This window comes from Arabidopsis lyrata, assembly GCF_000004255.2.
Source record: "Arabidopsis lyrata subsp. lyrata unplaced genomic scaffold ARALYscaffold_4, whole genome shotgun sequence".
NCBI classification, from domain to species: domain Eukaryota; kingdom Viridiplantae; phylum Streptophyta; class Magnoliopsida; order Brassicales; family Brassicaceae; genus Arabidopsis; species Arabidopsis lyrata.
This window is the reverse complement of record NW_003302552.1, coordinates 14,031,407-14,058,148: the sequence shown is the minus strand read 5'-3', so window position 1 is coordinate 14,058,148 and position 26,742 is coordinate 14,031,407. Positions and strand designations below refer to the sequence as shown.

At 35.1% G+C, this 26,742-nt stretch overlaps 6 protein-coding genes and 2 non-coding genes across 13 annotated transcripts; 4 read left to right on the top strand and 4 right to left on the bottom strand.

Annotated features, from left to right (window-relative positions):
• The first annotated feature begins 3,642 nt into the window (after positions 1–3,642).
• On the top strand, positions 3,643–5,262 carry LOC9317158 (GDSL esterase/lipase At2g30220). The gene is made up of 3 exons (XM_002881045.2): positions 3,643–4,429; positions 4,537–4,786; positions 4,883–5,262. Exons 1-3 carry the CDS (start codon positions 3,806–3,808, stop codon positions 5,068–5,070), a joined length of 1,062 nt encoding a protein of 353 aa, XP_002881091.1. The 5' UTR covers positions 3,643–3,805; the 3' UTR covers positions 5,071–5,262.
• A 1,611-nt stretch (positions 5,263–6,873) lies between these two features.
• Positions 6,874–9,419, top strand: LOC9317157 (laccase-3). Its single transcript, XM_021027329.1, has 5 exons — positions 6,874–7,182; positions 7,278–7,429; positions 7,522–7,766; positions 7,856–8,941; positions 9,057–9,419. Exons 1-5 carry the CDS (start codon positions 7,084–7,086, stop codon positions 9,185–9,187), a joined length of 1,713 nt encoding a protein of 570 aa, XP_020882988.1. The 5' UTR covers positions 6,874–7,083; the 3' UTR covers positions 9,188–9,419.
• Positions 9,420–13,530: 4,111 nt separating this feature from the next.
• Positions 13,531–16,279, top strand: LOC9317156 (malonyl CoA-acyl carrier protein transacylase). Its single transcript, XM_002881043.2, has 10 exons — positions 13,531–13,900; positions 14,187–14,272; positions 14,359–14,425; positions 14,599–14,741; positions 15,062–15,110; positions 15,203–15,340; positions 15,425–15,505; positions 15,595–15,771; positions 15,863–15,949; positions 16,036–16,279. The coding sequence occupies exons 1-10, from the start codon at positions 13,610–13,612 to the stop codon at positions 16,096–16,098; spliced, it is 1,182 nt and encodes a 393-aa protein (XP_002881089.2). The 5' UTR covers positions 13,531–13,609; the 3' UTR covers positions 16,099–16,279.
• A 155-nt stretch (positions 16,280–16,434) lies between these two features.
• Positions 16,435–16,505, bottom strand: TRNAG-GCC. Its single transcript has one exon. It is a non-coding gene; the product is annotated as a tRNA-Gly (tRNA).
• A 991-nt stretch (positions 16,506–17,496) lies between these two features.
• Positions 17,497–17,567, bottom strand: TRNAG-GCC. The gene has a single exon. It is a non-coding gene; the product is annotated as a tRNA-Gly (tRNA).
• Positions 17,568–17,575: 8 nt separating this feature from the next.
• Positions 17,576–19,691, top strand: LOC9315325 (probable protein phosphatase 2C 26). 6 transcript variants are annotated; one of them, XM_021028775.1, is made up of 11 exons: positions 17,576–17,822; positions 17,922–17,973; positions 18,069–18,163; positions 18,253–18,334; positions 18,404–18,474; positions 18,581–18,660; positions 18,758–18,855; positions 18,933–19,056; positions 19,140–19,222; positions 19,307–19,355; positions 19,447–19,691. In XM_021028775.1, the coding sequence occupies exons 3-11, from the start codon at positions 18,138–18,140 to the stop codon at positions 19,497–19,499; spliced, it is 666 nt and encodes a 221-aa protein (XP_020884434.1). In that variant the 5' UTR covers positions 17,576–17,822; positions 17,922–17,973; positions 18,069–18,137; the 3' UTR covers positions 19,500–19,691. The 6 variants fall into 6 exon arrangements, with proteins under 6 accessions (XP_020884434.1, XP_020884433.1, XP_020884436.1 ...); XM_021028774.1 differs by having other exon boundaries at positions 17,673–17,822; positions 18,084–18,163; XM_021028777.1 differs by lacking the exons at positions 17,576–17,822; positions 17,922–17,973 and having other exon boundaries at positions 18,141–18,163; positions 18,589–18,660.
• On the bottom strand, positions 19,684–21,577 carry LOC9315324 (mitoferrin). Its single transcript, XM_002879211.2, has 2 exons — positions 20,578–21,577; positions 19,684–20,141 (listed from the first exon to the last, which is right to left on the bottom strand). Exons 1-2 carry the CDS (start codon positions 21,370–21,372, stop codon positions 19,944–19,946), a joined length of 993 nt encoding a protein of 330 aa, XP_002879257.1. The 5' UTR covers positions 21,373–21,577; the 3' UTR covers positions 19,684–19,943.
• Positions 21,578–23,145: 1,568 nt separating this feature from the next.
• On the bottom strand, positions 23,146–24,919 carry LOC9315323 (UDP-glycosyltransferase 87A1). The gene is made up of 2 exons (XM_002879210.2): positions 24,274–24,919; positions 23,146–24,182 (listed from the first exon to the last, which is right to left on the bottom strand). Exons 1-2 carry the CDS (start codon positions 24,767–24,769, stop codon positions 23,293–23,295), a joined length of 1,386 nt encoding a protein of 461 aa, XP_002879256.2. The 5' UTR covers positions 24,770–24,919; the 3' UTR covers positions 23,146–23,292.
• Positions 24,920–26,742: the final 1,823 nt, after the last annotated feature.

Below are 26,742 nucleotides of genomic sequence, written 5' to 3'. Positions count from 1 at the left end.
GGTTCATGCTTAGTTTCCTCCCAAACGAAATTCATCAGGACACAATTGTATACTAAAAAGCCATTCAAAACAAAACAAAAAAAATTCCTAGGCCTTATATTATGTTGAGTCGGCGCTAGGTAGAGATGTGAATAAGCTAGTCAGGGGGAATCAGGAACCCACAAAATTCGTGTATATATAAGTCTAGTTTGATCGATTTAATTTTTTTCAGACTTATAATTTAAAATTCGGACCGAGTCGAACATGGTTACAAAGGTTATTTAAGTTTCTTACTGGATTTTTCTTGAACAATATAAATTTTAAGGATTCATCAATCAATATCTATTTTTTACAGTTCCAAGTTTAAAATTAAATGTAAAATAGAAAAATCAAGTATATTCTTTATCTATCATATATCTATACAAAACTGTACTATATAACTCACAACAAGTAAAAAAAAGGTCGAACATTCGAAATCTAGATAGTTGAGTTAAGACATTAAACTACAACAACGCATTTTAAATCATCATCACAATCAAGATTTGAATATGAAAATAGAAGTGAAATTAATCGAGTGTTAACATTTATAATTTATAAACAATTTTGATGTCATTGAGATGTTTATTTCGTTTTGAAAGAAAAAATAAAAATGATGTTAATATATATATATTTTTTAATGAGCACTAATATTAAACATAGATTTTGCATGATACCATTAAGTTAATAGGATGTTCAGAACATATCACACGCCATTCGAATATAGTCACCACAATGCTACATCGTATAGAGTGGAACAATGGAGCTTAGCTTACCATAACCAAAAACATTCGGTCCTAAATCTTTTAGAGATAATTAGCTCAGAGGTAAGGATCTGAGCTTAAATTAGTTTTTGATAAAATCTTGTCGGGACCTAAAACAATTGCAACATTAGTTCATTATCTTTCCGTTTTTAGCCCCACTCGATTCGACGGCTACACTCATCTTAGAAAAATTGATCAGATAGTAAAAACTCGTATCATCTCTTGGTTATCATCTGTTGTATTATTATAGATATACATAAATCTACTTAGATCCACATCTCTACTTTATAGATCTGTATTTTGATGTGCATCTTTTTTTGTAGATATCTATTTATTTTCTTTTATTTCCACTTGATGTTGATACATAACTTACTGTTTATCTTTTTTACTGTTTAGAAATATGGCTGATCTGGAGATGCTTTCCCGATTGTTTGCCGATAGAGAGGACCTCCTAGCGATAGGGTGAATATGTACTTCAAGCTCAATACGATCAAGGTTGTGTTGAAAGCTCTTACACCTAAAGAGAATGAAACCATTAGGCCTTACTTTGGAAAACTTCTTGATGTCTACTCCAAACTTGTCTTCTCTAGCAAATTGGCTCACTTTCTGTTAATCCGAGAGCTTAATGTTGTCAAGCGACAAAATTCAAAAGTTTTTCCATGTACTTGTTTTCATTCCATTGCTTTCACGATTAAATAGTATCTAGTTTTTTTTTGTGTTTTTCTCGCTTCCCTCACTAAATTCCGTCTCCATATCCACAAATCTATTTAGATCCGCAATTTTTTAATTATCCCTGAGTTTAGATATTCAACTTCCCCTGTAGATCTATATATATTCATGTATATTTTGTCAAACATCTATTGTTTGTTTTAGATATCCACAAATCTATTTAGATCTGTATCTATTCATGTATATTTACCAAGCATATGTTGTTCTATTGTAGATATCCACATATCTATTTAGACACTCTGCAGGTTTGCATTAAATGGAAGTCGCCTTCTTCCTTCTGTCACCGCGTAACCGTCACGTCCGAAACAGAGACGTCGCTTCATCCTTTTTTTGCCAAAAAAGTCAAAGTTGCTATCCCACTCGCATGGATAAGTAAGCGCCTGGGTTTTTCGTTCTTTCGAAGAAATCGAAGGGCAGAAGTGAAGCTCTTTTTCCATTACTTAAAGTCAAAGCAGTCAATTACCTCTGCACTAATTTGCTTATTTGTTTTTACCTCTGCGCTAACTCTCCCAATCTTTTAATCATCAAATTATCAATGATGAAGATGATGATAAATTGATAGGTGTTCAATTTACAAACTAGTTATGACAATGTAATGGATTGTTATATATGTTTTAAATCCATTATAAAGTATTCTGAGTGTACAATTCGACGGCTACACTCATCTTAGAAAAATTGATCAGATAGTAAAAACTCGTATCATCTCTTGGTTATCACATTTTTTTATATAATAATTTTTCAAACACGAATGACATTACAGATCTGAACTGGAATCACGTTTAATTATAAATTTAACATAACGAATTGTAGACTCTGGAAAGATTAACATATAGCTTACTAGAATTTCGTAGTTACAAACAAAAATATTAGACGGGATAATGGTTAAGGGGGAAGAACCTGATGGTATAAGTATAAACGACAAATTAAAGGAATAACATAAAGACTTTTTTTTTTTTTTTTTTTTTTTTTTTTTTTTTTTTTTTTTTTAACATAAAGACTTTAGCTTAGATATTGGAGATATTTCCAGTCGAGAATACGCGTTGATTTAGATTTAATCTCGTGCGTAAGATCCTTTTTCTTTTTTTTTATGATTTAGTGGTGCACTTTGCTCTCTCTATCTTAAAACTAGCCAAGTTGACGTGAGTGGAAAATCCAAATGACATTTCAAGAGATTTTTTGTGAAGATGTAGACACATAACATCAATCATATTTAATCGTATCATATTATTAGATAGGTTAATTTGTATCATATTATTACATAGGTTAATTTTTAGAAATTGATTGTAGTTAAAAGTCCGAAAGTCTCATTTTCTCACAGTGTGAAAAAAGAAACTGTAAAAAAATTGGATGAGACCGTAAATTCGTATAGTTTTATATTTACCATTTCAGATTTTATTTTATGTTGAAATCAGTTTACTCCCAAGATAGTAGAAGCCATAAAAAAAAAAAAAAAAACTGTAACTACATCAACAATTTGCATAAAAAAAGTGATATGATTATAATCCATAATTAAATACCTTTTAAACATATATCATTACATAATCTCATTATGGGTTCTTACCGTTTCCTATTGTTCTTACGTTGATTTCACTTTTCATTTTACACGAGGAAAAATATAGAGATATAAAGGTTGTTTGGGCCTATATATGTTGAACCAGCCCATAAAATTTTGAAACATAATTCCACACAATTTCGAAATGAAATAATGCAACCCAAATTGCGTTATATAGTGACGATCATAATTGTTAAACAAAAGTCAACATATATACTATGTTACTTAACATTTTCATTCATGTTACGTTATGTTGACGTATTGTTTTTAGTATATGTTGTGCATCTTTGAACTTAAAAGCCATTCAAGACCATAATTAAATGAATAAATTATAAATTTAAATATTTCTTAAGTTGCTAAAAAATTTAACTAAAAAATAAATTAAATTTAAGTCAACCATTAGGGAGAGGTCAAACACCTAATTAGTAAGATATTTCTTGTATATTGAATTGAATAAAATTGTTAAGTAATTTATAAAGTGGACTAAAAAAAATAGACACATCTTCTTTGATATAGTAATATATCTGTGAAAAATCTCGTTAATATCTTTAGTTAGACTACGATATTCAAAGCTTCTATTTTTTTAAGAAGAAAAAATACACTAAAAAATCAGAAAGCCTAGTTCAAAGACAAATTCACTCCAACAGAAACATCACCTTCAAGCTCTTTAAAACGCCATCACCAACTTATTTTACCAATATAGAGTTTAAAGAAATCAAAATAAGACGAAGTGATCAAATACACAATGTGTATATCTAAAACCATAGTGTTTGGTCTCTTTGTTGCAACACTCCTCGTGTCTTGCAATGCGGATGCAAACGCCACGCAGCCGCTTTTCCCGGCGATTCTAATCTTCGGCGACTCAACGGTAGACACAGGCAATAACAACTACTACTCACAAGCCGTCTTCAAGGCTAATCACCTCCCTTATGGCGTTGATCTTCCCGGCCACGAAGCTAATGGGAGATTCTCAAACGGAAAGCTAATCTCTGACGTAATCTCCACCAAACTCAACATCAAAGAGTTTGTTCCTCCGTTTCTACAGCCAAACATCTCCGACCAAGACATTGTCACTGGAGTCTGTTTTGCATCCGCCGGTGCTGGCTACGATGACGAGACCTCGCTATCGAGCAAGGCTATCCCGGTCTCACAACAGCCACGCATGTTCAAGAATTATATTGCTCGTCTCAAACGTATCGTAGGAGACAAGAAAGCAATGAACATAATTAACAACGCTTTAGTGGTCATAAGCGCAGGGCCTAATGATTTCATCTTGAACTTTTACGATATCCCCACAAGGCGTCTCGAGTATCCTACTATCTATGGTTACCAAGATTTTGTCCTCAAGAGGCTTGACGGTTTTGTCCGGGTAAAATCTTGAAAATTTTGTTTTCTTGGTCTGAGACCAGATTATTTCATGCAGCTATTTTTTATATTTGTCGTGCTGACACTCGAGTCTTTTCTTCTTGTGTGTAGGAGCTTTATAGTTTTGGTTGCCGGAATATTCTAGTCGGAGGGTTGCCGCCGATGGGATGTTTACCGATCCAAATGACCGTGAAAATGAGAAGCATTTGTGTGGAACAAGAGAACAAAGACACCGTTTTGTACAATCAAAAACTAGTAAAGAAACTGCCTGAGATCCAAGCGTCTCTACCCGGAAGCAAGTTCCTTTACGCTAACATCTACGACCCTGTGATGGACATGATCCGAAACCCTAGCAAATACGGTATATACAACTTTTTCCTTGTTCCACAAGTCATCTAAATCTGAATCTTTTACTAATTTATGCAATATATACTCATCGTCGTACAAATAAAAACAGGATTCAAGGAGACGAAGACAGGATGTTGCGGAACAGTGGAAACGAGCTTCTTGTGCAATTCCTTATCAAAGACTTGTCCGAATCATTCAGATCATTTGTTTTGGGACTCCATTCACCCCTCCGAAGCAGCTTACAAATACCTAGGGAACTTCATAGATGCTCAGATTCATGAGTGGCTTAAGGCTTAAGTCACTGCGATTTAAGAAATTAATTAACTAAATAATGTATTTTAGTTAATTAGCGACTACACAAATGTATGGCCCTATAGATCAAATGGGTGCTTTATATTGGACTATTCTTAGATCTTCTATGTTACCTAAATAGATGTATGAGTTAATTAGCCATAAAATAAAAACTTTAACATGAATTAGAAAAATTGCAATGATGTGACCATAACCAATTTTAGGATTTTTCTTTCACTAACATGTTTTTTTTCTAATGTGGACGTCCTTAAGAACTCATTTAATTGTGAAGATCATGAAAGCTTACTGACCGAATAATTTATGAGTAAAAATTATAGTGTGGCTCTCAATTGTTTATGAAAGTTGAGCTCTCGTTTTTCTTTAATTTCAAAATCTTCAATAGAAAGATATAATTTATTTTTACGTATAAACCATAACGTTCTAAAAAGTGAAAACATAAATCCCATTAAATATTACAATTTAGCTTCTCGCAAGAAACCATAAGATGATAAGAAGGAACTCTTCGATTATAACGATTAACGAACAATAATAATCGATATAATAGTAGTTTTAGTTTATATGAGAAAAAGTAATACAAATGAGATCAAAATTGATTCTTGGACTATTTGTTTATTACCAAATATGTCAATTTACAGGCAACCTAATTTAATACGAGATGTACTCGTTTGGCTGAACTGCTGAAGATACCAGATCTGTTAAAGTTAGTTAAAACACTTAAACCTGCTTCCTCCCAATTCACTGAAAATGATAATTACATTTGTTAATATTTTTAACAATGTAAATAAGTCATACTATTAGTTAGTCCTGTAGATTGTCGTTAAGATCCCCAACTTTTTTTCAACGTTGAAAATAGCTCCCCGTGCACCTTTATAGGTTTATGTATCATTTAATTAGTGAAGGAGTTTTGTATATAGTACAATTAGATGTGTCAAATTAAGGCGTCGATAAACATCTAATGTATAACTATTTTTATATATATAAACGAATTGGGATATAGAAGTGAGGGTGTGATTGCGACCATGGCCCATGGGCGTATGTGGAGTGACTCAGAAGGTCAACTAACTAACATTTTATTAAAAAAACAAAGGTTACTTACCTAGTTATAGAGTTCAATACCAAATCCATACCACAAATTTCAACTTCCATCGAACCACTTCTTTCATTTTTTTATCTTCACATTATTAGTTTCTTTTTTTCACATTATTAGTTTCATTGGCTGATTTTGAATTGCAATCGCTATTATGCAGCGACTCATTAGGTTTTATAACTTACGTATAAGAGGATATGTATTAAAGAACATTAAAGACAACAATAACCCGAAAACTTTACTTGAGTTTAGGTGACAACATATGTATTGTATTTTTGTTTAGGTCTAAATTAATTTTAAGAAAAAAAAAAAGAGGAATATGATCTAATCTAGGATATAATACAGAAGAGCGTAAAACTAAATTTAGATGCCAAGAAAAAGATATAATAAAATAAACTTATGTTCAAAACGTGAACGTATGTTACTTAAGAATGTGCACGTATCCAAATAATGTCTCTGTAACGGAAAAAAAAAAAGAAAAGGATACGTATATTTGAATGTAAAAGTGAATTTCATAAGAGAAGAAGAATGTGAACATCTTCTAAGTGCTCTAACTTAAAGAAAAACATGAGTTCAAATCTTAGTTAATAAATATAATTTGATTTGCATGATTATAAATTAATAATAATCAAATAAATAGAGGATCCTAGTTCCAATTAGTCTAGTGGGTGCACCAAATCAACTTAACCCATTGTGAATTTTTTTTTTTCCTCCCTCCTGCTGACTCTAAAACCTAATATTAGTTTCCACTTTAGTAAAATATAATAAAAATTTGTCTCATTGCTAACGAATTCACGAAAACATCTGCTGTTTCCACTTTCCCGCTTAGTGTGTATAAATACCACTTCTTCCTTTTCTCTAAACTCATATCACAAATCTCCAACATAGAGCTTCTCACAGTGAAGCAAAAAATGGAGTCTCTTCGGCGATTCTCCTTCGTATCCTTCATTGCTCTTCTTGCCTACTTCGCTTTCCTCGCTTCCGCTGAACATCATGTCCAACAATTCGTGGTAAGCTAGCTTACTCATGTTACATCAAAGCTTTTGTGTATGTTTTTACGTTTATTGAATGCGCTTAATTCGAGTTTAAACGACGATGACTTTAGATCCAACCGCGACCAGTGAAGAGGCTGTGCAGAACTCACCAAAGCATCACTGTGAACGGTCAATTCCCTGGTCCAACACTTATAGTCAGGAACGGTGACTCTCTCGCAATCACTGTCATCAACAGAGCCCGTTACAACATTAGTATTCATTGGTAATTTAAAAGATTTGATCATCAACTTCCAACATATGTTATATTATGTTCTCTGTTTTTATACTCTGTTTTTTGCTCTGTTTTTGGGATAGGCATGGAATAAGACAGCTGAGGAATCCGTGGGCTGATGGTCCAGAGTACATAACACAATGTCCGATCCGTCCAGGGCAAAGCTACACTTACAGATTCAAAATCGAGGACCAAGAGGGTACGCTTTGGTGGCACGCTCATAGCCGTTGGCTCAGAGCCACCGTCTATGGTGCTCTAATCATTTACCCTCGTCTTGGTTCTCCTTATCCCTTCTCTATGCCCAAACGTGACATTCCTATTCTTCTTGGTAAGCATTTATAACTTCAAATCATTTCAAATTACATTTTTGTTCTTTTCATAATCACAACTAATGTTTAATAATACTTACAAAAATAGGGGAATGGTGGGATAGAAACCCAATGGACGTTTTGAGGCAAGCACAATTCACGGGTGCAGCAGCTAATGTCTCTGACGCTTACACAATCAACGGTCAACCAGGGGATCTTTACCGCTGTTCGCGGGCCGGGACAATCCGTTTTCCAATTTTTCCCGGGGAGACGGTGCAACTCCGTGTCATCAACGCTGCTATGAACCAAGAGCTTTTCTTCTCAGTCGCCAACCACCAGTTCACAGTCGTAGAAACTGATTCCGCCTACACGAAACCATTCACCACAAGTGTCATCATGATCGGTCCCGGTCAAACCACTAACCTCCTCCTCACGGCAAACCAGCGACCAGGTCGTTATTACATGGCAGCTCGAGCCTACAACAGCGCAAATGCTCCTTTCGACAACACAACCACAACCGCTATCTTACAATACGTCAACGCTCCAACTCGACGCGGCCGTGGTCGTGGTCAGATCGCTCCAGTTTTCCCGGTCCTTCCCGGTTTCAATGACACCGCAACAGCAACCGCTTTCACCAACCGTCTGCGATACTGGAAACGAGCTCCAGTACCACAACAAGTCGACGAGAACCTCTTTTTCACCGTCGGGTTGGGGCTAATCAACTGCTCCAACCCAAACAGCCCGCGTTGCCAAGGTCCTAACGGAACCCGATTCGCGGCCAGCATGAACAACATGTCCTTCGTGCTACCACGAAGGAACTCCGTCATGCAAGCTTACTACCAAGGTATGCCCGGAATCTTCACGACAGATTTTCCACCCGTTCCACCAGTGCAATTCGATTACACCGGTAACGTTAGCCGCGGGTTATGGCAGCCCATAAAAGGAACCAAAGCTTACAAGCTTAAGTACAAAGCTAATGTTCAGATTGTGTTACAAGACACAAGCATTGTCACGCCTGAGAATCATCCCATGCATTTACACGGGTACCAATTCTACGTGGTCGGGTCAGGTTTTGGCAATTTCAACCCGAGAACAGACCCGGCTAGGTTTAACTTATTTGACCCACCAGAGAGGAACACCATTGGAACACCTCCAGGTGGTTGGGTGGCAATCCGGTTCGTCGCTGATAATCCAGGTTAGATGATCTTATTGACTCAAAGCATTTGATACTTTATAATCATAGATTATTAAATGATCTTGTTGACTAAAAAATGTGAACCAAATTTTGACATATATTTGGTGTAATACAGGAGCATGGTTTATGCATTGTCACATTGATTCACATTTGGGATGGGGCTTGGCTATGGTTTTCCTAGTCGAGAACGGTCGTGGACAGTTGCAATCGGTGCAGGCTCCACCGTTGGATCTTCCAAGATGCTAATAAAAATCTTCTACCGTTGGATCTAAACGATCTATGGGGTTTCGTTTTTTGTTCTTGTTTTTTAATCAAAAAAGACTTTGTGAGTCTTGATATGTTAAAGATGGACAACTGCTCTATTGAAAGTGGTTCAACCTTTGTTTTCGATGTACTTTTGTTATTTTCCTCGTAATAGAGTGAGTGTTGTGATTTTTCCGATTAAAAATTACCAAATAAAAGCTGTGTTAGTCAATCATCTTCTTCTAGCTGACTTTCCTAAACAATTTTATCTATATTAGTATTTTTGAAATACATTTTGTATCAGATGAATTAAAAATTTATTCGAGATTTTTGGTACTCAACCATGTACAAAATTTACTTTAAACTCTTATATCGGATATTCCATATTTTTCTTTGGATCGGGTTATAAGAAACCGAACTCTTACACCGGATATTCCATATTTAACAATATAGATATTTAGAAGATTTGTTTAATATTTAAAATTTTGATTCTATTATCATCTTTGTTTATTTTTCTTTAACCGTTTTGAATCATCATATACATAAAGTTAAAAAAAAGTCTCAATTTTTTTCTATATATTGTGATTCAAAATTTTAAAAACAGACATATATTACTCAATTAACAAAAAATATGTGTATTCAACATCTAACATCGCCTAAAATATAATAATCATTAACTTTTAAAAATCATTAACTTTATGTTTATGATTCCGTTAATATTTTGGAAGTACACTTTTAAAAGTAAACCTTTACTCATATTAAAATTACATCATAGTGTCATTGAAAAAAAATCTTTCAAAGTCTAATAGTTTGCATGTCCCGGATATAATAGAAAGATGTAATGGCTTTTATATTTTAATTTTTGAAAACTTTTCAAATACCGACAAGTAATTATTATTTTTCACTCTGATCTAATCAGAGCCCTATCTCTTGTTTGACATGAGCTGAAACAAAAAAAAACACTTAAAGAAGACAATTATAAACGAAAAATATATTAAAAATATGAATAATTTAGGTTACTATAATGCTTTTTCAGATCCTTAACATTTTTATCCGTTTGGGCGAATAGATCCCACCATTTCAAGTGAGAGTAATATCCGTAAAAACGGAGTAAACTCGTAATCGCCGGTTTAACGAGCGATAAATAAAAAGGATATGGTGGATTTCCCGTGTTCTATAATCATTCATGTGTTCTTTACTTCTTGAAGATATTGGACGTATCCGTCATCTCCGCCTATTAAGAGGAATGGATCGCCGATTTCACTCCGTTCTAATTAGTCCAAAATCACGCCATATATGTATACATCAGAGGCTTGTGGGACACGAGCTTGAACAAATAAAAAAACAATTAAAGAAACTATCCTTACTGTTTGCATCCGAAATGACCATAGTCAAAGAAAGATTAACCACATATCCCTTAGACCGCAGGAAGGCTATTATCGCCGGTTCTAGTAAAGAGACGTCAAATCCAAATGGCAGAGATGCGTTCTCATAGTCCCATTGTCCAAGACTATCTCTATTAGCTTCTTAATAACCATGAAAACGAAATAAATCAAAGAATATTAGAACAAAAACAATTCTGAAATGTCATGAAATAATATGGAAAGAAATCATGAATAATATAGAAATAAATCAGGAAAATACATACGGTTTTCTTCTTCATGGCGAAAATTTCTCAGATTCTCAAGCGAGATTCCGAAATCGGAGGCAAAAATTATGGATGGAAAAGTTTCGAATTTTGATTTGGTTCTTCAGGAAGGATAAAGGAAAATTAGGGTTTCACTGGGTTAAAATAATATTTATACGGCCCATCAAGCCCGATAACTTAAATTTAATGCCCATTTTTTCCGCTAATCACGAATCAGAATCTTTAAAATCAATTTAATGCCCAATCTATATTAATATTGTTGAAGTACATTTTATACTTGGATCGGATCAAAGCATATCCGAAATTATGAACTGGATATCCATGTAATGTTTCAGATTTAATAATAAAGATATTTTGAAGATTTTGTTAAGATTTAAAATTATGCTTCTCCTATCATCTTTGTTTGATTTTTTTCTGCATATATTGTGATTCGAAATTTTTAAAAGAGACATATATTACTCAATTAATGAAAAAAATATGTGTTCAACGTCCCACATCGGCTAAAATGTTTAGAGAATGATTCATAGTCATAGTATAAATAAGATCAAAATGATCCAAATCTGAATGGGGAGGAAGCTTAACTTAACAAGCATCCAAATTTAAAATTTTGTATATACGGTTTAATTCGGTTTTTTAGTTAAACTGTTTAATTTTACGGGAAATATTAAATTTTAAAGTTTTATAAAGTTTTCAATATTATAATTGATATATTTAAAATAAATTAAAAATTTTATAATATTATGAACATTTGAACATATAAAAAATTATAATAATACATGACGGGTTATATTGCGGAACGGGGTAATATGGGGGGACGAGTTTGAATCAACATTAATAAAAATTTATAATATCATTAATCCACCGCTTCAATACGGGTTAAATTCTTATTTTATTATTTTTTAACTCCATCAATATTAGACATATCGAATCAGCCTGATTTAGATAAGATTGTATAAAACCAAAAATATCGCGTGGTATACCGTTACTTAATAACAATTGTAAACTATAAAATATAAATGTCTTATAAAATAATACAATTTGCAAACTTTTATATATAATAAATATTAACTTTTAAAAATTATTACTTTTAGAAAACAAATCGTCCGCAGATTAAAATTTAGTTAGTTATTAACTTTATATGAGCCCACAACATCTTTTTTATTACACTAACACAAAATTTTCTTGCTAAAATAGCATCATATCAATCTTCAATTGGCCATCTTTACGAGAAAAAAAATCTTGAAAATAATGTAAATAGTGTCGTTGTGATTTCATTAAACAAAATTAATTTACCAGTAAACTAGACAAAAACATTTTGGAGATCCATGAATTGCATATATGTTTAACTCCTTACATAATATAGGAGTTTTTTCACCAGGCTCTCCAAAAATTCTCAAAGACTTTCTCTGACAAGGATCCCAAGGTGTATATTTCCGTCATGCTCGACATAAGTAAATTTGACTACAACTACCATAAGCCCATAAGTTTGGTGGTGTTTTGGGACATCTCGATGAAACGTAGTTGTACCATGTTGAACTATAATAGAATCTAATGACATAGTTTTGATCAATTTTTATGGATATACATGACTGGGTATAGATACTCGTTGTTTGTCATGTACTCGTCTTAGAAAAACATGTACTTTTCGTTGGTAAGTCGTGTGACAAGTACTAAAAATTTATTACTTGTAAGTAAAAGTCAAGTATCAAGTTTTAAAATAAAATTTATTATCGGGCTTGTTCTACCCGTTACTTGCTTTGATATAAAATAAGGTTTAATAAGTTATTTGAATTTATATATTTCTAGTTTATACCTTACAAAAACCAAAATTGAAAAAATAAACAAAGATTAGAACTTTGAATGTTTTGAGATTTACATTGTATGAGATTGTTTTTATATTCAAGGATTTTAGTTCAAGTAGCAAGTATCTTACAAATAATAAGTTGAATCAATTTATTTGGCGAGTGACAAGACGGGTCAAGTTACTTGCAAGTAATCAGATTTTGACCGAGTACTTGCTAGAGCAAATAATTGCTTCAGATGAAATAAGTATCAAGTCCAAAAGTCAATTACTTGAACGGGACAAAACGAATCACAAGAAAATTAGCAAGTATTTGCTTTGTGCCCAACCCATATTCTGTTAAGAATAAAAAAAAAAAAAAAACACTTTTCTATATCGAATCCTAATAAAAATTTACCTTTGAACTAAATAATCAAAAGGCTTGACATAATCCAACTATCCAAGTGATCCAAACATCACAAAATCTCTTCATAATCTTTTTCAAACAAAAAGTGGATTATATACTTACACGAGTGGTATCCAGTCCAATCGACAATAAGCTTTACTGATCCCAAGTTGAATTACTACAAAGATATTTACACTACTATGATTAGAACTAGGACTTGATATTGTGTAGGTACTCTTACATTTTTGGGATGTACTCATTATTGGACTCCATTTTTACGATCAACTATATTCATAAAGATGCGAATAATTGATTTACAATAATCTTTTAGCTCACTCGAAACGAGTACACAATTGTGTATTCTTGCACAACCTTAGTTTCTCCACAATAAAATAAAAATAAACATTTGATGTATTTTCCATTACCGAAAAAAAAAATTGCAAGTAAAATGTAATTTTTTTTTTTTGGGATCTAAAAGAAAAACAAAAACGGTTGGTCTAATAACTCAACTTCCACCATCTACCATCATCATCATCTTCGTTAACTCCGCTAAAGCTTTTTTAAAAAGGGTTACTTCTGTTACTTCTCTGAATGCGTTCACTGCTTCACCATACTATCCTACGCACTTCTCGGTCTCATTTTCTTATCCTGCGCCCTCCTCTCTCCCCCATGGCCACCGCCGCCTCCTCTTCCTTGCTCCTCCCTTCCGTATCTCTCAACAATCTCCCCGGCTCTAAAAATGCCTCCTTTTGCTTCGCCGCCAAGAATCTCAACCGATCTAGGGTTTCAATGAGTGTCTCCGCTGGATCTCAGTCTACTACTGTTCATGATTCTTTTTTCGCTGATTACAAACCCACCTCTGCTTTTCTCTTTCCCGGTCAGGTAACTTCCGGTTACTGGAACTGGATTTGAATCGTAGCGCAATGTTATCAATCAGAACAATGAAAATGTGGACTCTGATGGAAGAAAGTTTGATGATTTCGTCTCAATTTAGGAAATTTTGACTTGCCCAGATTGAAAAGTTTGCTAATTTTGATCTGATTGATGTGATTGTCATTATAATGTAGGCTCTTGATCATAAAGTCATATTCTTTGCTTGTAATCTCTCAGAATTTGTTTCAGTTTTAGATATAATGCTGACAAAATTCAGATGAATTTGCTATCTCAGGGAGCTCAAGCAGTAGGAATGGGGAAAGAGGCTCAGAGTGTTGCAGCAGCTGGAGAGTTGTATAAGAAAGCTAATGATATCTTAGGGTATGTTTCTTTGTTGAAAGTTGGAACCTTTTTGTTTGGTTTTGTTCACTTAGTGATTGAATAAACTATATGGTGGCTTTCTTCAGGTATGATCTTTTGGATATTTGTGTTAATGGACCAAAAGAGAAGCTTGATTCTACGGTCATAAGCCAGGTATCTTTCTGTTCCCCTGTTTTCTTTCAATCTCATTTTTGCAATTTTGGTTCGGGATGCCTCAAGATTACTGTTCTTGTTACGTATATCTAGCAGAACTGAGTCTATAATATGATATTCATGTATGTACATTTTGGTATGGTCTCTAAGTTCTTGGTCTATCATTTTCTCAGCCTGCTATTTATGTCACAAGTTTAGCAGCAGTGGAATTGCTCCGTGTTCGTGAAGGCGGAGAACAAATAATTAACTCAGTTGATGTGACTTGCGGTCTCAGTTTGGGAGAGTACACTGCTCTGGCATTTGCTGGAGCCTTCAGGTTAGTAAATCATACAACATCAACTCATGTCTAAAAGATACAAAAATTAGGAAAATTGAAGCTCAAAATATCAGGCTTTGATTACTTTATTTAGGCTACGAGTTTTTCCATCCGTTTGCTAGTAAATAAGTCATTCGAAAGCCGTTTTATCATTTCGGTTTGTTTAACTGCTGAATCAATATCCTTAACTGAAAGATGGTAGTAACAAATCTCAAACTTTCAGATTATTTGAGAAATAAATTTTACTTTGTTCCATTTGTATGTGCACCATAACCTCTCCTATTTTTCTTTTTTTCTCTGTTACTGTTTTTACTTTCAAGCTTCGAGGACGGGCTGAAGCTTGTAAAACTTAGAGGAGAAGCCATGCAGGTAAGATTTCGTGATGGTTGAACGTCGTAGTGACCTTATTAGAACTTTGAACTGCTGTTTGGTAACTTTGTTCTTAATGAAATGCCTTTCAGGCTGCGGCAGATGCTGCTAAGAGTGCCATGGTTAGTATCATAGGGTTGGACTCAGAAAAGGTTCAGCAGTTGTGTGATGCAGCAAATCAGGAAGTAGATGAAGCTGACAAAGTTCAGATCGCAAATTATTTATGTCCGGTATATATGTCCTCCATGAAACTTGTGCATTTTAGACTTGTATAAAATCATTTTCACATCCCATTAAGAGGTCTGCTATTACAGGGTAATTACGCCGTATCTGGAGGTCTTAAAGGAATCGAAGTTGTTGAAGCCAAAGCTAAGTCATTCAAAGCCCGAATGACGGTATCCTCTCTCTCTAATTCCATTATCTTATGTTATGCTGTCTCCTTGAGGCTAACAGAGACATAATTGGTTGTCGATTGGCTCTGTAGGTGCGTCTAGCTGTTGCGGGTGCATTCCACACTAGTTTCATGGAACCAGCAGTCACGAGATTAGAAGCAGCATTGGCAGCAACAGAGATCAGAAGTCCGAGGATCCCAGTGATATCCAATGTCGATGCACAGCCTCATGCAGATCCAGACACGATCAAGAAGATACTTGCACGCCAGGTACTAAAGTCAATACTCAGAGAGCTATGTGAATTAATTTTATTTTGGCGACACAAATATAAAAAAAAAGATTCAAATGTTGAAACCACAGGTGACATCTCCAGTCCAATGGGAGACAACAGTAAAGACTCTCTTATCCAAAGGACTTAAAAGCAGCTATGAATTGGGACCTGGAAAGGTATTTTTTCTAGCCTCGTAAATCCTTTATAGATTGATGTTTATTCTTCTTCTAAGTTGTGTGTTTTGTGGCATTTCAAATACCAGGTAATTGCAGGGATATTCAAGAGAGTAGATAAAAGCGCAAGTGTCGAAAACATCAGTGCTTGAGAGTCTTGGTAGCTTTTTGTTCACATGTATTTGAGTTGAGAATCACTAATAATAAGTAAATTTAAAACGTATGTCTGTGGAATCTCTCTAGTGCTTCAGTAGTTTGGAATTCAAAGTTTTGTATGGAATATTTATGTGACACTTTACATGATATATGTATTGAGATATCTTTTTAGTTTCAGTTAACAAAATCTCAAGTTTGTGACTTGTGAGTATTGTTGACCCAAACAAAAAAAAAGAATGGAATGAGCTCAGGTTAAAGCGAGGTTTATATCATATCCGAAGATTCATCACCACAGCTCAAGATATTTTCATCATTGCTCACATACTACTTATTGCACCAGCCGGGAATCGAACCCGGGTCTGTACCGTGGCAGGGTACTATTCTACCACTAGACCACTGGTGCTTATTGATTTATATAGGTAAGGTTTATATACTTGTATGTTGTTTGGTGGTCGAAGGTTTTATGCTATGCTAATCATGTGATCTTGTTTCCAATCATGTTTTATGGTTTTGGTCTTAACGCGTAATTATTGGATGGTGATTTTACTTAGTTCCTAATGATACAAGGTTAATCAGTTTCTACATGTCAAAATTCTTGTTTTTCAAATGTTTCAACATGTATGTGTATTGTATCTTCTATGGTAAATTATGTACTTGATCTTCTCTTATGAATTTGAGGAATATAGTTACAGTTCCAATGAAAATTTCATAAAAAGGATAGTGACAAACATGAACATTACTAGCCGGTGGAAGTTGGGTTCATGTTACATCTTTAAACAGTTTACTTTGTGGCACCCTTGTTTAAGGGGTCATTGGGGTTTAGACTGTCAAGGCTTTAGCTACATTTTAGAGCCTTCACTTTTGTTTTTTTCTTCCTCCAATAAGACTTTTTGATATTATTTTGTTTTTTTAGTTCTCACAACCACTTTTATTTTTGTCTTCTTTATTTTTATCTACTTTCTAAAATCTCATAATTGAGACTATCGAAAAAAATTAAAACTAAAATTTTATCTCTTCTTCGTCTCAATAGTAACATTTTTCTGTTCTTTTAAGATCCATTTCTCATCATTTCTCATCACCATCACCATGAAGAAATATAGATTTATACATTCAAATATTAAAATTTTGATAAGAAATTTATTGGAGGCACCACTATTCAAAAATAACAAACATAAGAAACTTATAGTAGAATAGAAAGATGTGGAAGTAATTAAATATGATATTAAACATATATGGTTCCTTTGCTCATAGAGTATAGAATACAAAGAATGTTTATCGAATGTGACTCTTACTTAAGAAATTAGTTTTCCACAAAAAAAAGAAGAGCTCAGAGGTGTGGCAAATCTCAACTGATGACCCAACCAACGCTGAAGCCAATATCATCACAGCTCAATTGCACCAGCCGGGAATCGAACCCGGGTCTGTACCGTGGCAGGGTATTATTCTACCACTAGACCACTGGTGCTTGTTGATTGTAACACTTGCAATTATATAATTATATCTTACATATAAATAACCTTCACATAGAGAGTACCACACAACCACAGGATTGAAAGAGAGTGAAAGAGAGCAAACCATTGCAGGAAATGGCGATTCCAGTGACGAGAATGATGGTTCCTCACGCAAGACCATCGCTTCGTCTCTCACATCCGAATCTTCCAAATCCTAGTCGCGTTGACTTCCTCTGTCTCTGTGTTCCATCAGAACACCAACCACTTCGGTCTCTGCTCTTTCTTTTCCCTTAAAGTACTATTTTCGAGTTTTTACGAAGCTCGAAACTGAGAAGTCATTTGTCAAATATGTTTGCATTTTCCTTTAGGCCTGAACTCTCTTTATCTGTCGGAATTCACGCAATCCCTCATCCAGATAAGGTAACACCAGACCAAAGTCTCTGTTTTTCTTCTTTGGATGTAATGAATTGGAATTTGCTTAGAGAATATTTATGCAATTAAAAATCGACATCTAGTGTCGAAATTGATAGGTAGAGAAAGGTGGAGAAGATGCTTTCTTTGTGAGTAGTTATAGAGGAGGAGTCATGGCTGTTGCAGATGGTGTCTCCGGGTAAGGCTTTAGCTTTTACTTATGCTAACTTTTGAGTTTCTTTATGGGTTTCTCTTAATGTTGATAAAGTTTGTATCTTTTTGTCTCAGTTGGGCTGAACAAGATGTTGATCCTTCCTTGTTCTCTAAAGAACTCATGGCTAATGCTTCTCGTTTAGTTGATGATGAAGAGGTAAGTTATGAAATATCACTGCAAGTGTTAGTTTTTATCTTTTGAGTGATTGCTTTAAATTTGGAACAGGTCAGATATGATCCTGGTTTCCTCATTGACAAAGCTCATACCGCAACTACTTCCAGAGGTTCTGCCACAATGTGAGTGAGATTTTAATGATTTTTTTTTCTAATTGTTATTCTCTTCAAAGGTTGGTTTTTGTTCCCTTTTTGGATAGCTTGATGTCCCGGTTATTGATGAAAGCAGTATTCTAGCTATGCTTGAGGAAGTGGGTATTCTCAAAATCGGCAATGTTGGTGACTGTGGACTTAAGCTTCTTCGTGAAGGTTTTCGTTTCTTATCCTTATATAACCTTAAGATGCTAGGTTCTTGTTTCATGTTCAGCCTTTGAAAAAGATCTTCTTCTTTCATTCTCATTTTCAGGTCAGATCATTTTTGCCACTACTCCACAAGAGCACTATTTTGACTGTCCTTACCAATTAAGCTCGGAGGGCTCTGCTCAAACTTTTCTAGATGCATCGGTGAATTACTCTTTACCACTCTTGCATGATTTGTGTTATAATTGTACCTCTTCAACATTCTTTTGCAATTCAAGCAGTTTAGCATAGTGGAAGTACAGAAGGGAGACGTGATCGTGATGGGTTCAGATGGGCTTTTCGATAATGTGTTTGATCATGAGATCATTTCGATAGTGACCAAGCATACAGATGTTGCAATTTCATGTATGTAGATGTATATACCATCTCTCTTGATATATAATCTAAAGTTTAGAAATGACATGGTTTGTTTTGTTTGACTATTACAGCGAGATTATTAGCTGAAGTGGCGAGTAGCCATTCAAGAGATACAGAGTTTGAGTCTCCGTATGCATTAGAAGCAAGAGCCAAGGTAAGATTGTAACAAGATCTAAGAATGAATTTGCCCGCTCACGCAAATTATATCTGAATCCACGTATATGCTTCAATATAACAGGGGTTTGATGTTCCTCTCTGGAAGAAGGTACTAGGAAAGAAGCTTACAGGTAAATAAACAACAATGTTGATGCATGATCCTGACATATTATGCTAAGCAAGACTAGTTTCTGAGTTGATCTCTGGTTCTGAAAATTGTAGGAGGGAAGCTTGATGATGTCACTGTGATCGTTGCCAAAGTTGTTAGCTCATGAGTCACTTTGTTCTTGATAAAGTTTATAACTTTATATGATCTTCTGTTCATTCTTTTTGTACAAGTCCTTGTAAGAAACTTGTTCTTTTTCTCCTTGTTTTGGAGATCTTATCAAAGAAAGTGATAAATGGTAATTCAAACAATAAGAATCGAATCTTTATCCTTGACCTTGTGAATGGACACTCTTTAAGCTCATCTATCTCTTTATAGTATTTTCTCATGAAAGCAAATAAAAATACAAAATTTCTCTGTTAAGAAAAAAGGCCTTGGGGTTGTTGTAACTCTAATCTGACAACATTATTACGTGAAAACAAATAATTATACAAACAGAGATCTCTCTAAGAGCTAGTGTTAACACTAACCAACCAGTAGCTAGCTCTTTTAAGAATCAATCACCTGAATCAGGCAAGCGAATTAAGCCAGACGCATGTTTGTTTGTGTCTTTTCAAGCTGCGCCGTTGAGATCTTGAAAGAATGATTTGACTGTTTCATAAGTGGACCAGCAGATCGCAGCTGCTGGAGCATGGAAGAGCATTCTTGGTAGCCATCCTCTAGCAAGTCCTCTATAACCATCTTTCTTCACTATTGTACGGAACACATCGCTTATTGAACCGCTCTTGAAACGGTCACAACCACACACACCCTGAAACATCACCAGAAACAAAATTCTCAGAACAACCAATACAACCTGAATCCTATGAAATCGCTACTGGCCAAGGTATTCTAAACCTAGAGCTGATATTTCTTTGGTCTTTTCTACATATTTCAACTGATAACTGACACCACACATATAGAAACATAGCCCCTAAATTCAGTAATATCTATGCCACACAAGACCAAAGCATGCGACTTTTACATGTAAATTCAGTAATATTAAGTTTCATGAGTCATGACCACAATTCTAACAATGTTTGATGCAATCTACATTTTACCTATTAAATCATAGTGTTGATATCGAAACTATCCAAAGAGAAGAACAGAAGATATATTTCTCCATTCAAGTTAAAGTAGCTTGGCCAATCTATAATCACATTGGCTATCAGATACTTAAAGTCAGAAGCTTTAGAGAATTCAATCACCTGACACTGCAATTGCGTCTTGACAACATCAAGCGGAGTAGTTACAGCAGCAGCCAACCCACCCGCCGCAGCTCCAGCAGTAGCATAAATCAACCAACCTTCCTCATCCTCTTCTCCACCAGCATGCTCAGGCAACATATCCCTCAATCCCCTCTTAACCGCCTCATAAGTAGTGAAATGAACAGCGGTAAACGGAGCATTCATCAACACCGTAGTTCTATACGAAGCGTAAAAAGCACCAAACCCTTCCTCACGCATAACCCTCTTAATACAATCCCAAACACCCTTATAAGTCCCATTCCCAATTTGCAACCTCTGCTTAACCATATCCATTGGAGTAAAAACAGCATCACTAGATATCGTAGCGAAAACACCCGAAATCGCGTGTGCGGCTGAGTTATTCGGGTTTCCACCGGATAAAAACTTCTTAGAAACTTCATAAAACGAGAAATAAACAGCATGAGCTGGTCCAGCACCAAGTCCCATAGCCCAAATACCTCTATACAAAGCCGATGGTCCATCGGTTTTGATAATTGAACGGAAAGCTTGACGGATTCCGATTGGTTTAATCGGACATGAACGAAGAGCTTGCATATGGGTTTTGACTGTATCTACTGGAAACATAGCCATGTGTTCGACTGAGCCAGCGATTGAACCGGCGACCATTAGCTGCCAGAATTTAAGAGTGGTGTTTTGAGCTGGAACGATGATTGCGGGATGAAAATCCGGTGGTTGTGGGATTGGACGGAGATCGGATTCTGGGAATTTGGTTGTTGTTGTTGCTTCTGTTGCCATTGTTTAGGATTGAGAGAAAAGGTTTGAGCTTTAGGGAGATTTAGGAGAAGAGGAATCTGAAGGAGAGGTTTGTTGAATTAGGGTTCCGAGAAGATTGGAGAAATACCAAATCTGGAAATTTCTCCGACCAGAGAGAGGAGGCGGCGGTTAAACTAAAGACAGAGCATTGGAGAAATCTCTGTCTTGTCTCGTGGGCTTTAACATCTTTTTCCCCATGTAAAAATATCCTTTTTTTTTGCCTTGTTTTTTTACCAAAAAAATAAAAATAATCCTACTTTAATTTAAGCGAACTTTTAAAAAAATCATATATTTTTATATGAACCAAACCAAAACTACACAAGCTAAAAAAAAATTATCTCTGAAAACTAAGCTGACGAAATTTATATTATTATAAATAAATATCGTTATTAAAAACCGAAAATTATTATAAAAAAAAAAAAAAACGAAAAACCCAAATGAAAACATGTCGTAAGGCATTAACATCAAGTGAAATATTAAATTTATTGACCCATCAATTTCCCTGCAAAATATGTAAACTAATTGGTTGATAAAATATTGAGATGTGTGAAGATCATTCCTAGCAAGATCAGCTTTTAGAATATTATGCAGAATTGGAGTATTTCTCTAACTAACCAAATAAAATCTTGAAAAAATCTCAATGAAAACCTCGGTAACCAACCAACCTAGATTTATTGTTAGATATTATAGATTATATATTGAGCAAATCATCAAAAACTCCACAATGGCAAAATATTTGGGTGTTTAATTTAGCGATGTCATGTAGAGACGAACACTGATATAAAGACGAAACGAAAACGCATAAACATTTTTTTATATGAAGGGAAAACGCATAAACGTAATGCATCAAATTAATCTAAACTTAAAAGACAACAAAGCACGTTGGAGACATCAAAGCAAGACTAGAAGGCAAACTAAAGGAAGGCAAGTTAAGCCGATCCAAACACGCTGAGAGACTGAAGCAACGTTGTAAGAAGGTGATGGACCCATCTCCTAGTCAGTAGGAGGAGGCAACAATGAGATCCATAAGAGATATTCAATATTCTTTGTGTTAGCCAACAAAGACCGCGAAGGATAATAGGAGGAGGACGAAGAGATTGGTGATTCAAGCGGTGGAGGAACCAAACCTTGATTATCTTAACCCATCGAGTCGCCGAAGTTGTGGACCCTTCCAAAGGATCCTCCAAAAAGAGCCACAATAATCACCAAAGAAGTGAATATATGGTGTTACTTTTCATCAAAGATATGATCAAAAATCAAATGTTTAGGTTTTTTTCTTTGAACTATTCAATCATGAAGCGAAATGAGGACATAAGTTTCAAAGGACTTAGTAATGTTTTGAGTTAGTTTGGTGAGAAGGCAACGTTTTTAAACCTAGTGGACAACCAAAAGATCTTTTAGGATCACTAGGTCGAAAGAGTTCGGTTGCTAATTACAATAACAAACATAATGTTAGGTTATAGATAGATTACAAGAGTATCTTAACAGAGAATCCAAGATATATAAAAATCTATAGTAATATCTTATACTAACACATAACTCAAGTCACATCTAAAAGCAATACACATCTTACTATAGTTATACACTGGAACCTTAGTTATACATTATTTTCTATGTTTCGGCATGCATTCTTACACAATATATAGTAGACCATCGTTGGACCATATATATTCAACAGCCGAAACAAAAATTAAACCATATCTATCTCCTCACAAATCATTTTCTAAGTCAAACAAAAATTAGGCACACACAAAGTTAAGCTCTACCAAAGAGTCTATCAAATGAAACTTATAAAGAAGAGTTCTACAAAGTACAAACAATCTTAAATCTCGTTACAAAGTTTGAATCTTTTACAAACTTACACGAATACTAATAGACCCTAATCATTAACAACAATAGAACTCAGACGATCTTGGTAATATCTTTAAGGAAAGCGTCGATGTTAGCATCAGAGGAACCGGTTTCCGCAACCGCTCCTCGACATATCTCACTGAGATCACAAGTCCTTCTTCTCATCTCTTTCCCTTCTTCACTCTTTCCATCCATAAACTCTTTTACCAATCCCTTGATCTCATCACTCACTATCAACAACTCTGTCTGCTTCTTGCTCTCGATTCTGTTCTCGATTCTCATTCCGACCCTCCACTCCTCAACAATCATCTTCGCATTCAGAAACTGATCCCAAAAAACAGGAAATGTAAGCATCGGTACACCCGAATATATCCCTTCCAAAGTCGAGTTAAACCCGCAATGCGTCCAAAACCCGCCTACAGCCACGTGACACAACACACGAAGCTGATCACACCAGCTCACAACAACACCCAAGCTACCTTCAAGAGCCACCTTAAGCTTCAACTCACCCCCACGAGCCACCCAAAGAAACCGGACTCCACTCTCTCTCACTCCTACCACTATCTCCTCCATCTGAGCATCAGAGACCGAAAGAAAACTCCCCTGAGATATGTAAAGAACAGAGCTTTCCGGTTGCTCATCAAGCCACTTAATGTAATCAAGTTCTATATCCTCGTTTCCAACGGATAGTTCTTCAAAGGGTATTAACGGACCGGTGGAGTAAACCGGGAAGTCAAACTTGGAAGTGAAAAAGTCAATGGCTTTTGGTTCAAGCTCATAAGCAGAAGGGAAGAGAAGATACTTAGCTTTGGAGAGCTCACCGAAAGACTTTTTAAATATATTGAAGACTTGGTAACTATAGCCGTGAAAGATCTGCAAGTCACGGAGTCTTGTCGGAGATAAACCGGGGATGTAATCAACGATTTCTTCTAGTTTTGATTCTAGAAACAAACCCAGATTCAAGAATCAAGAATTATGGTAAAAAGGATTGAAATTTACGATTTTTATCAACAAAAATGGGAACTTTGCTACCTGAAAGTTCGACCGGAAAATGACCGTGACTTGCGAGAAGATCGGTATGAATGAAGAGGGACAGAATCGTGGCCGACGTAGTCCAGAAAGAAGCCACCGGAATATTCCTTTTTGTTCCGACCCGCACTGCCCAAATGATGTAAGTGTCGGCGATGATTGCGGCGGGAGGCGGAGAGTTTAGACGGTCAAGAAGCTGCTCGAACGGCTGCTCTAATCTGGTGAGGACGGCGTCGACGAAGCCGATGAAGTCGTTGGCCCGGACAAGCTCGGAAGGGATGAGGTTGGGGAGAGTGGCGAAGTGGATCCGGTTAGGTTTCGGGTCGGACCCGATTAAACCGAACCATTCTTCGGTGACGACGAATGTGACAATGAGGTTTGGGTCTCGCCGGACGAGGCGTTTGCAGAGGTTCAACATTGGGTTGATGTGGCCTCTTCCTGGCCAAGGCATGGCCACCACGTGGCGGGCTCCGAGTGGCGGAGGTTTGATGGGATTCATAGGATGTGAAATGTGTGCTTCTGGTTACTGTGACTTGTGGGTGAGGAACTGAGGACTGAGAAAGCTGCAGAGAATATGTTTTGGTTTCAACGCCAACTTTTATAACAAACGTGATCAAATTGTTTTAGGCCATAAGGTTTTATATGATTGTGTCTACTGCTTTTTCAAGTTGTTTTTGCTGATTATCAAGTGACCGGTGTACTTTTTAAAGAAACAAAACATAATCCCAAGAAACAGACTGTTTATGAAAACAACACATGGCAAATCATTCTGTTTATAATTAGCAGAATAATAATCTAGTTGAAAAGTTGACAGAGACAATCTAGTTGTAAAAATAAGATGTATGATCATTTCGTGAATATTAATAAATAAGTCTTGGTATATAATCCCGTTAATTTTTTTTTTTTTAATATTTACTTCAATTTTGTTTTCCCTTTTTTTCCTTGTATCTTTTGAGTCTTCATGTGATTTTGATGTGTTTTGGGTATTTTGTGACGTCTTGGGTTTGATTAAAGAGAAAGCATCATTTAGATTACAAGCAAGCAAAATGATGAAGCATATAATGCATAAGCATCTGAATATTAAGTAGAAGGGGGAGCTTTCCCACCATTAGAATTCATATAAATTTTGACATATGGTAAGAAATTGAGTTAGCTTTAATTTGGTGGTTGTTTCTAGTCATTCTTATACAATATGCATATATATATATATATATATATATATATATATATATATATATATGATTTAGTGAACATGTCATTGAGCCTGAAGTTATATTGAAACAACAAAACCTCATTGAGCCTTAATTCGTATTAGTAACATGCCTAACGAAAGCATCGATGTTAACATTAGACGAACCGCTTTTCGCAACAGCTCCTCGACTGATTTCAGTGAGGTCACAAGCTCTTCTTCTCATCTCTTTCCCTTCTTCACTCTCTCTATCCATAAACCTATTTACCAATTAAAATGTTGGATACAAGAATCTTCATACGTGATTTTGACGTCACTCGAGAGATTGCCAATATAGTTGACCATGTGAAAACACAGGCCTAGGCAAATAAATTCTAACAGACTCTAGTGTCTGTCCTTGACTCTTGTTTATGGTCATAGCAAAAGCTAGAGATAGAGGAAATTTCCTACGCCTCATTTTGAAAGGCAATCTGGTATTAGATGGTGTGATGAGCATTCTAGGAATCAGAACAATCTTACCAATTCTATTACCTATAATAACTTTAGCTTCAATTACTTTCTCTGCCATTTGAGTGATCTGTAATCTTGTCCCATTGCATAAACCTTTATTGGGATCTATGTTTCTGAGTAACATGACCAGACAACCAACTTTCAGACGCAAACAATGGTTTGACAATTCAGAAACTCTAAAATTGTTCAAAAACAGGGGAATAAGCGCCATCATTCGAAGAACTTGTGTCTGAAGGGTCTATACTATCAGAACTTATGTAGATTCTCTCTTCACCTAAAAATAGAATGAAAACACATGTAAATTTGGTATAAGCTATACTGAAATTTAATCATATTCATCTAAAAAAATCATCATATTTAGTTTTAGGAAATTAGCTCAAATTTATAATATTAGCAATAAATTAAATCATCATATTTGATTTCGTTATCTATAAAAATCGTAAAGAATATGCCATTAATAAAGATTTTGGGTGTAGTAATTAGTTGAGAAAAGATATATTTGTTAGATTTTATGAACTAATTTCGTTTTTGGTTTTGCCAAAATTTAAAGAAAGATCCGATTGAAGATTTATAGGTCAAAATCAGGAAAAAAAACCGATCAAATTCGATTCCTCAAAATGTACTTCAAAAATGTTAATATATATGCGTTATTGTGTAGGTAAACATTCGATACTTACTTTATTCGAATGAATATTCATTATTATTGTTTACGAAATCTTCATAATTAATCAATTATAAAATTATTTGATTATATTGTTTAGGTAATTTTTGAA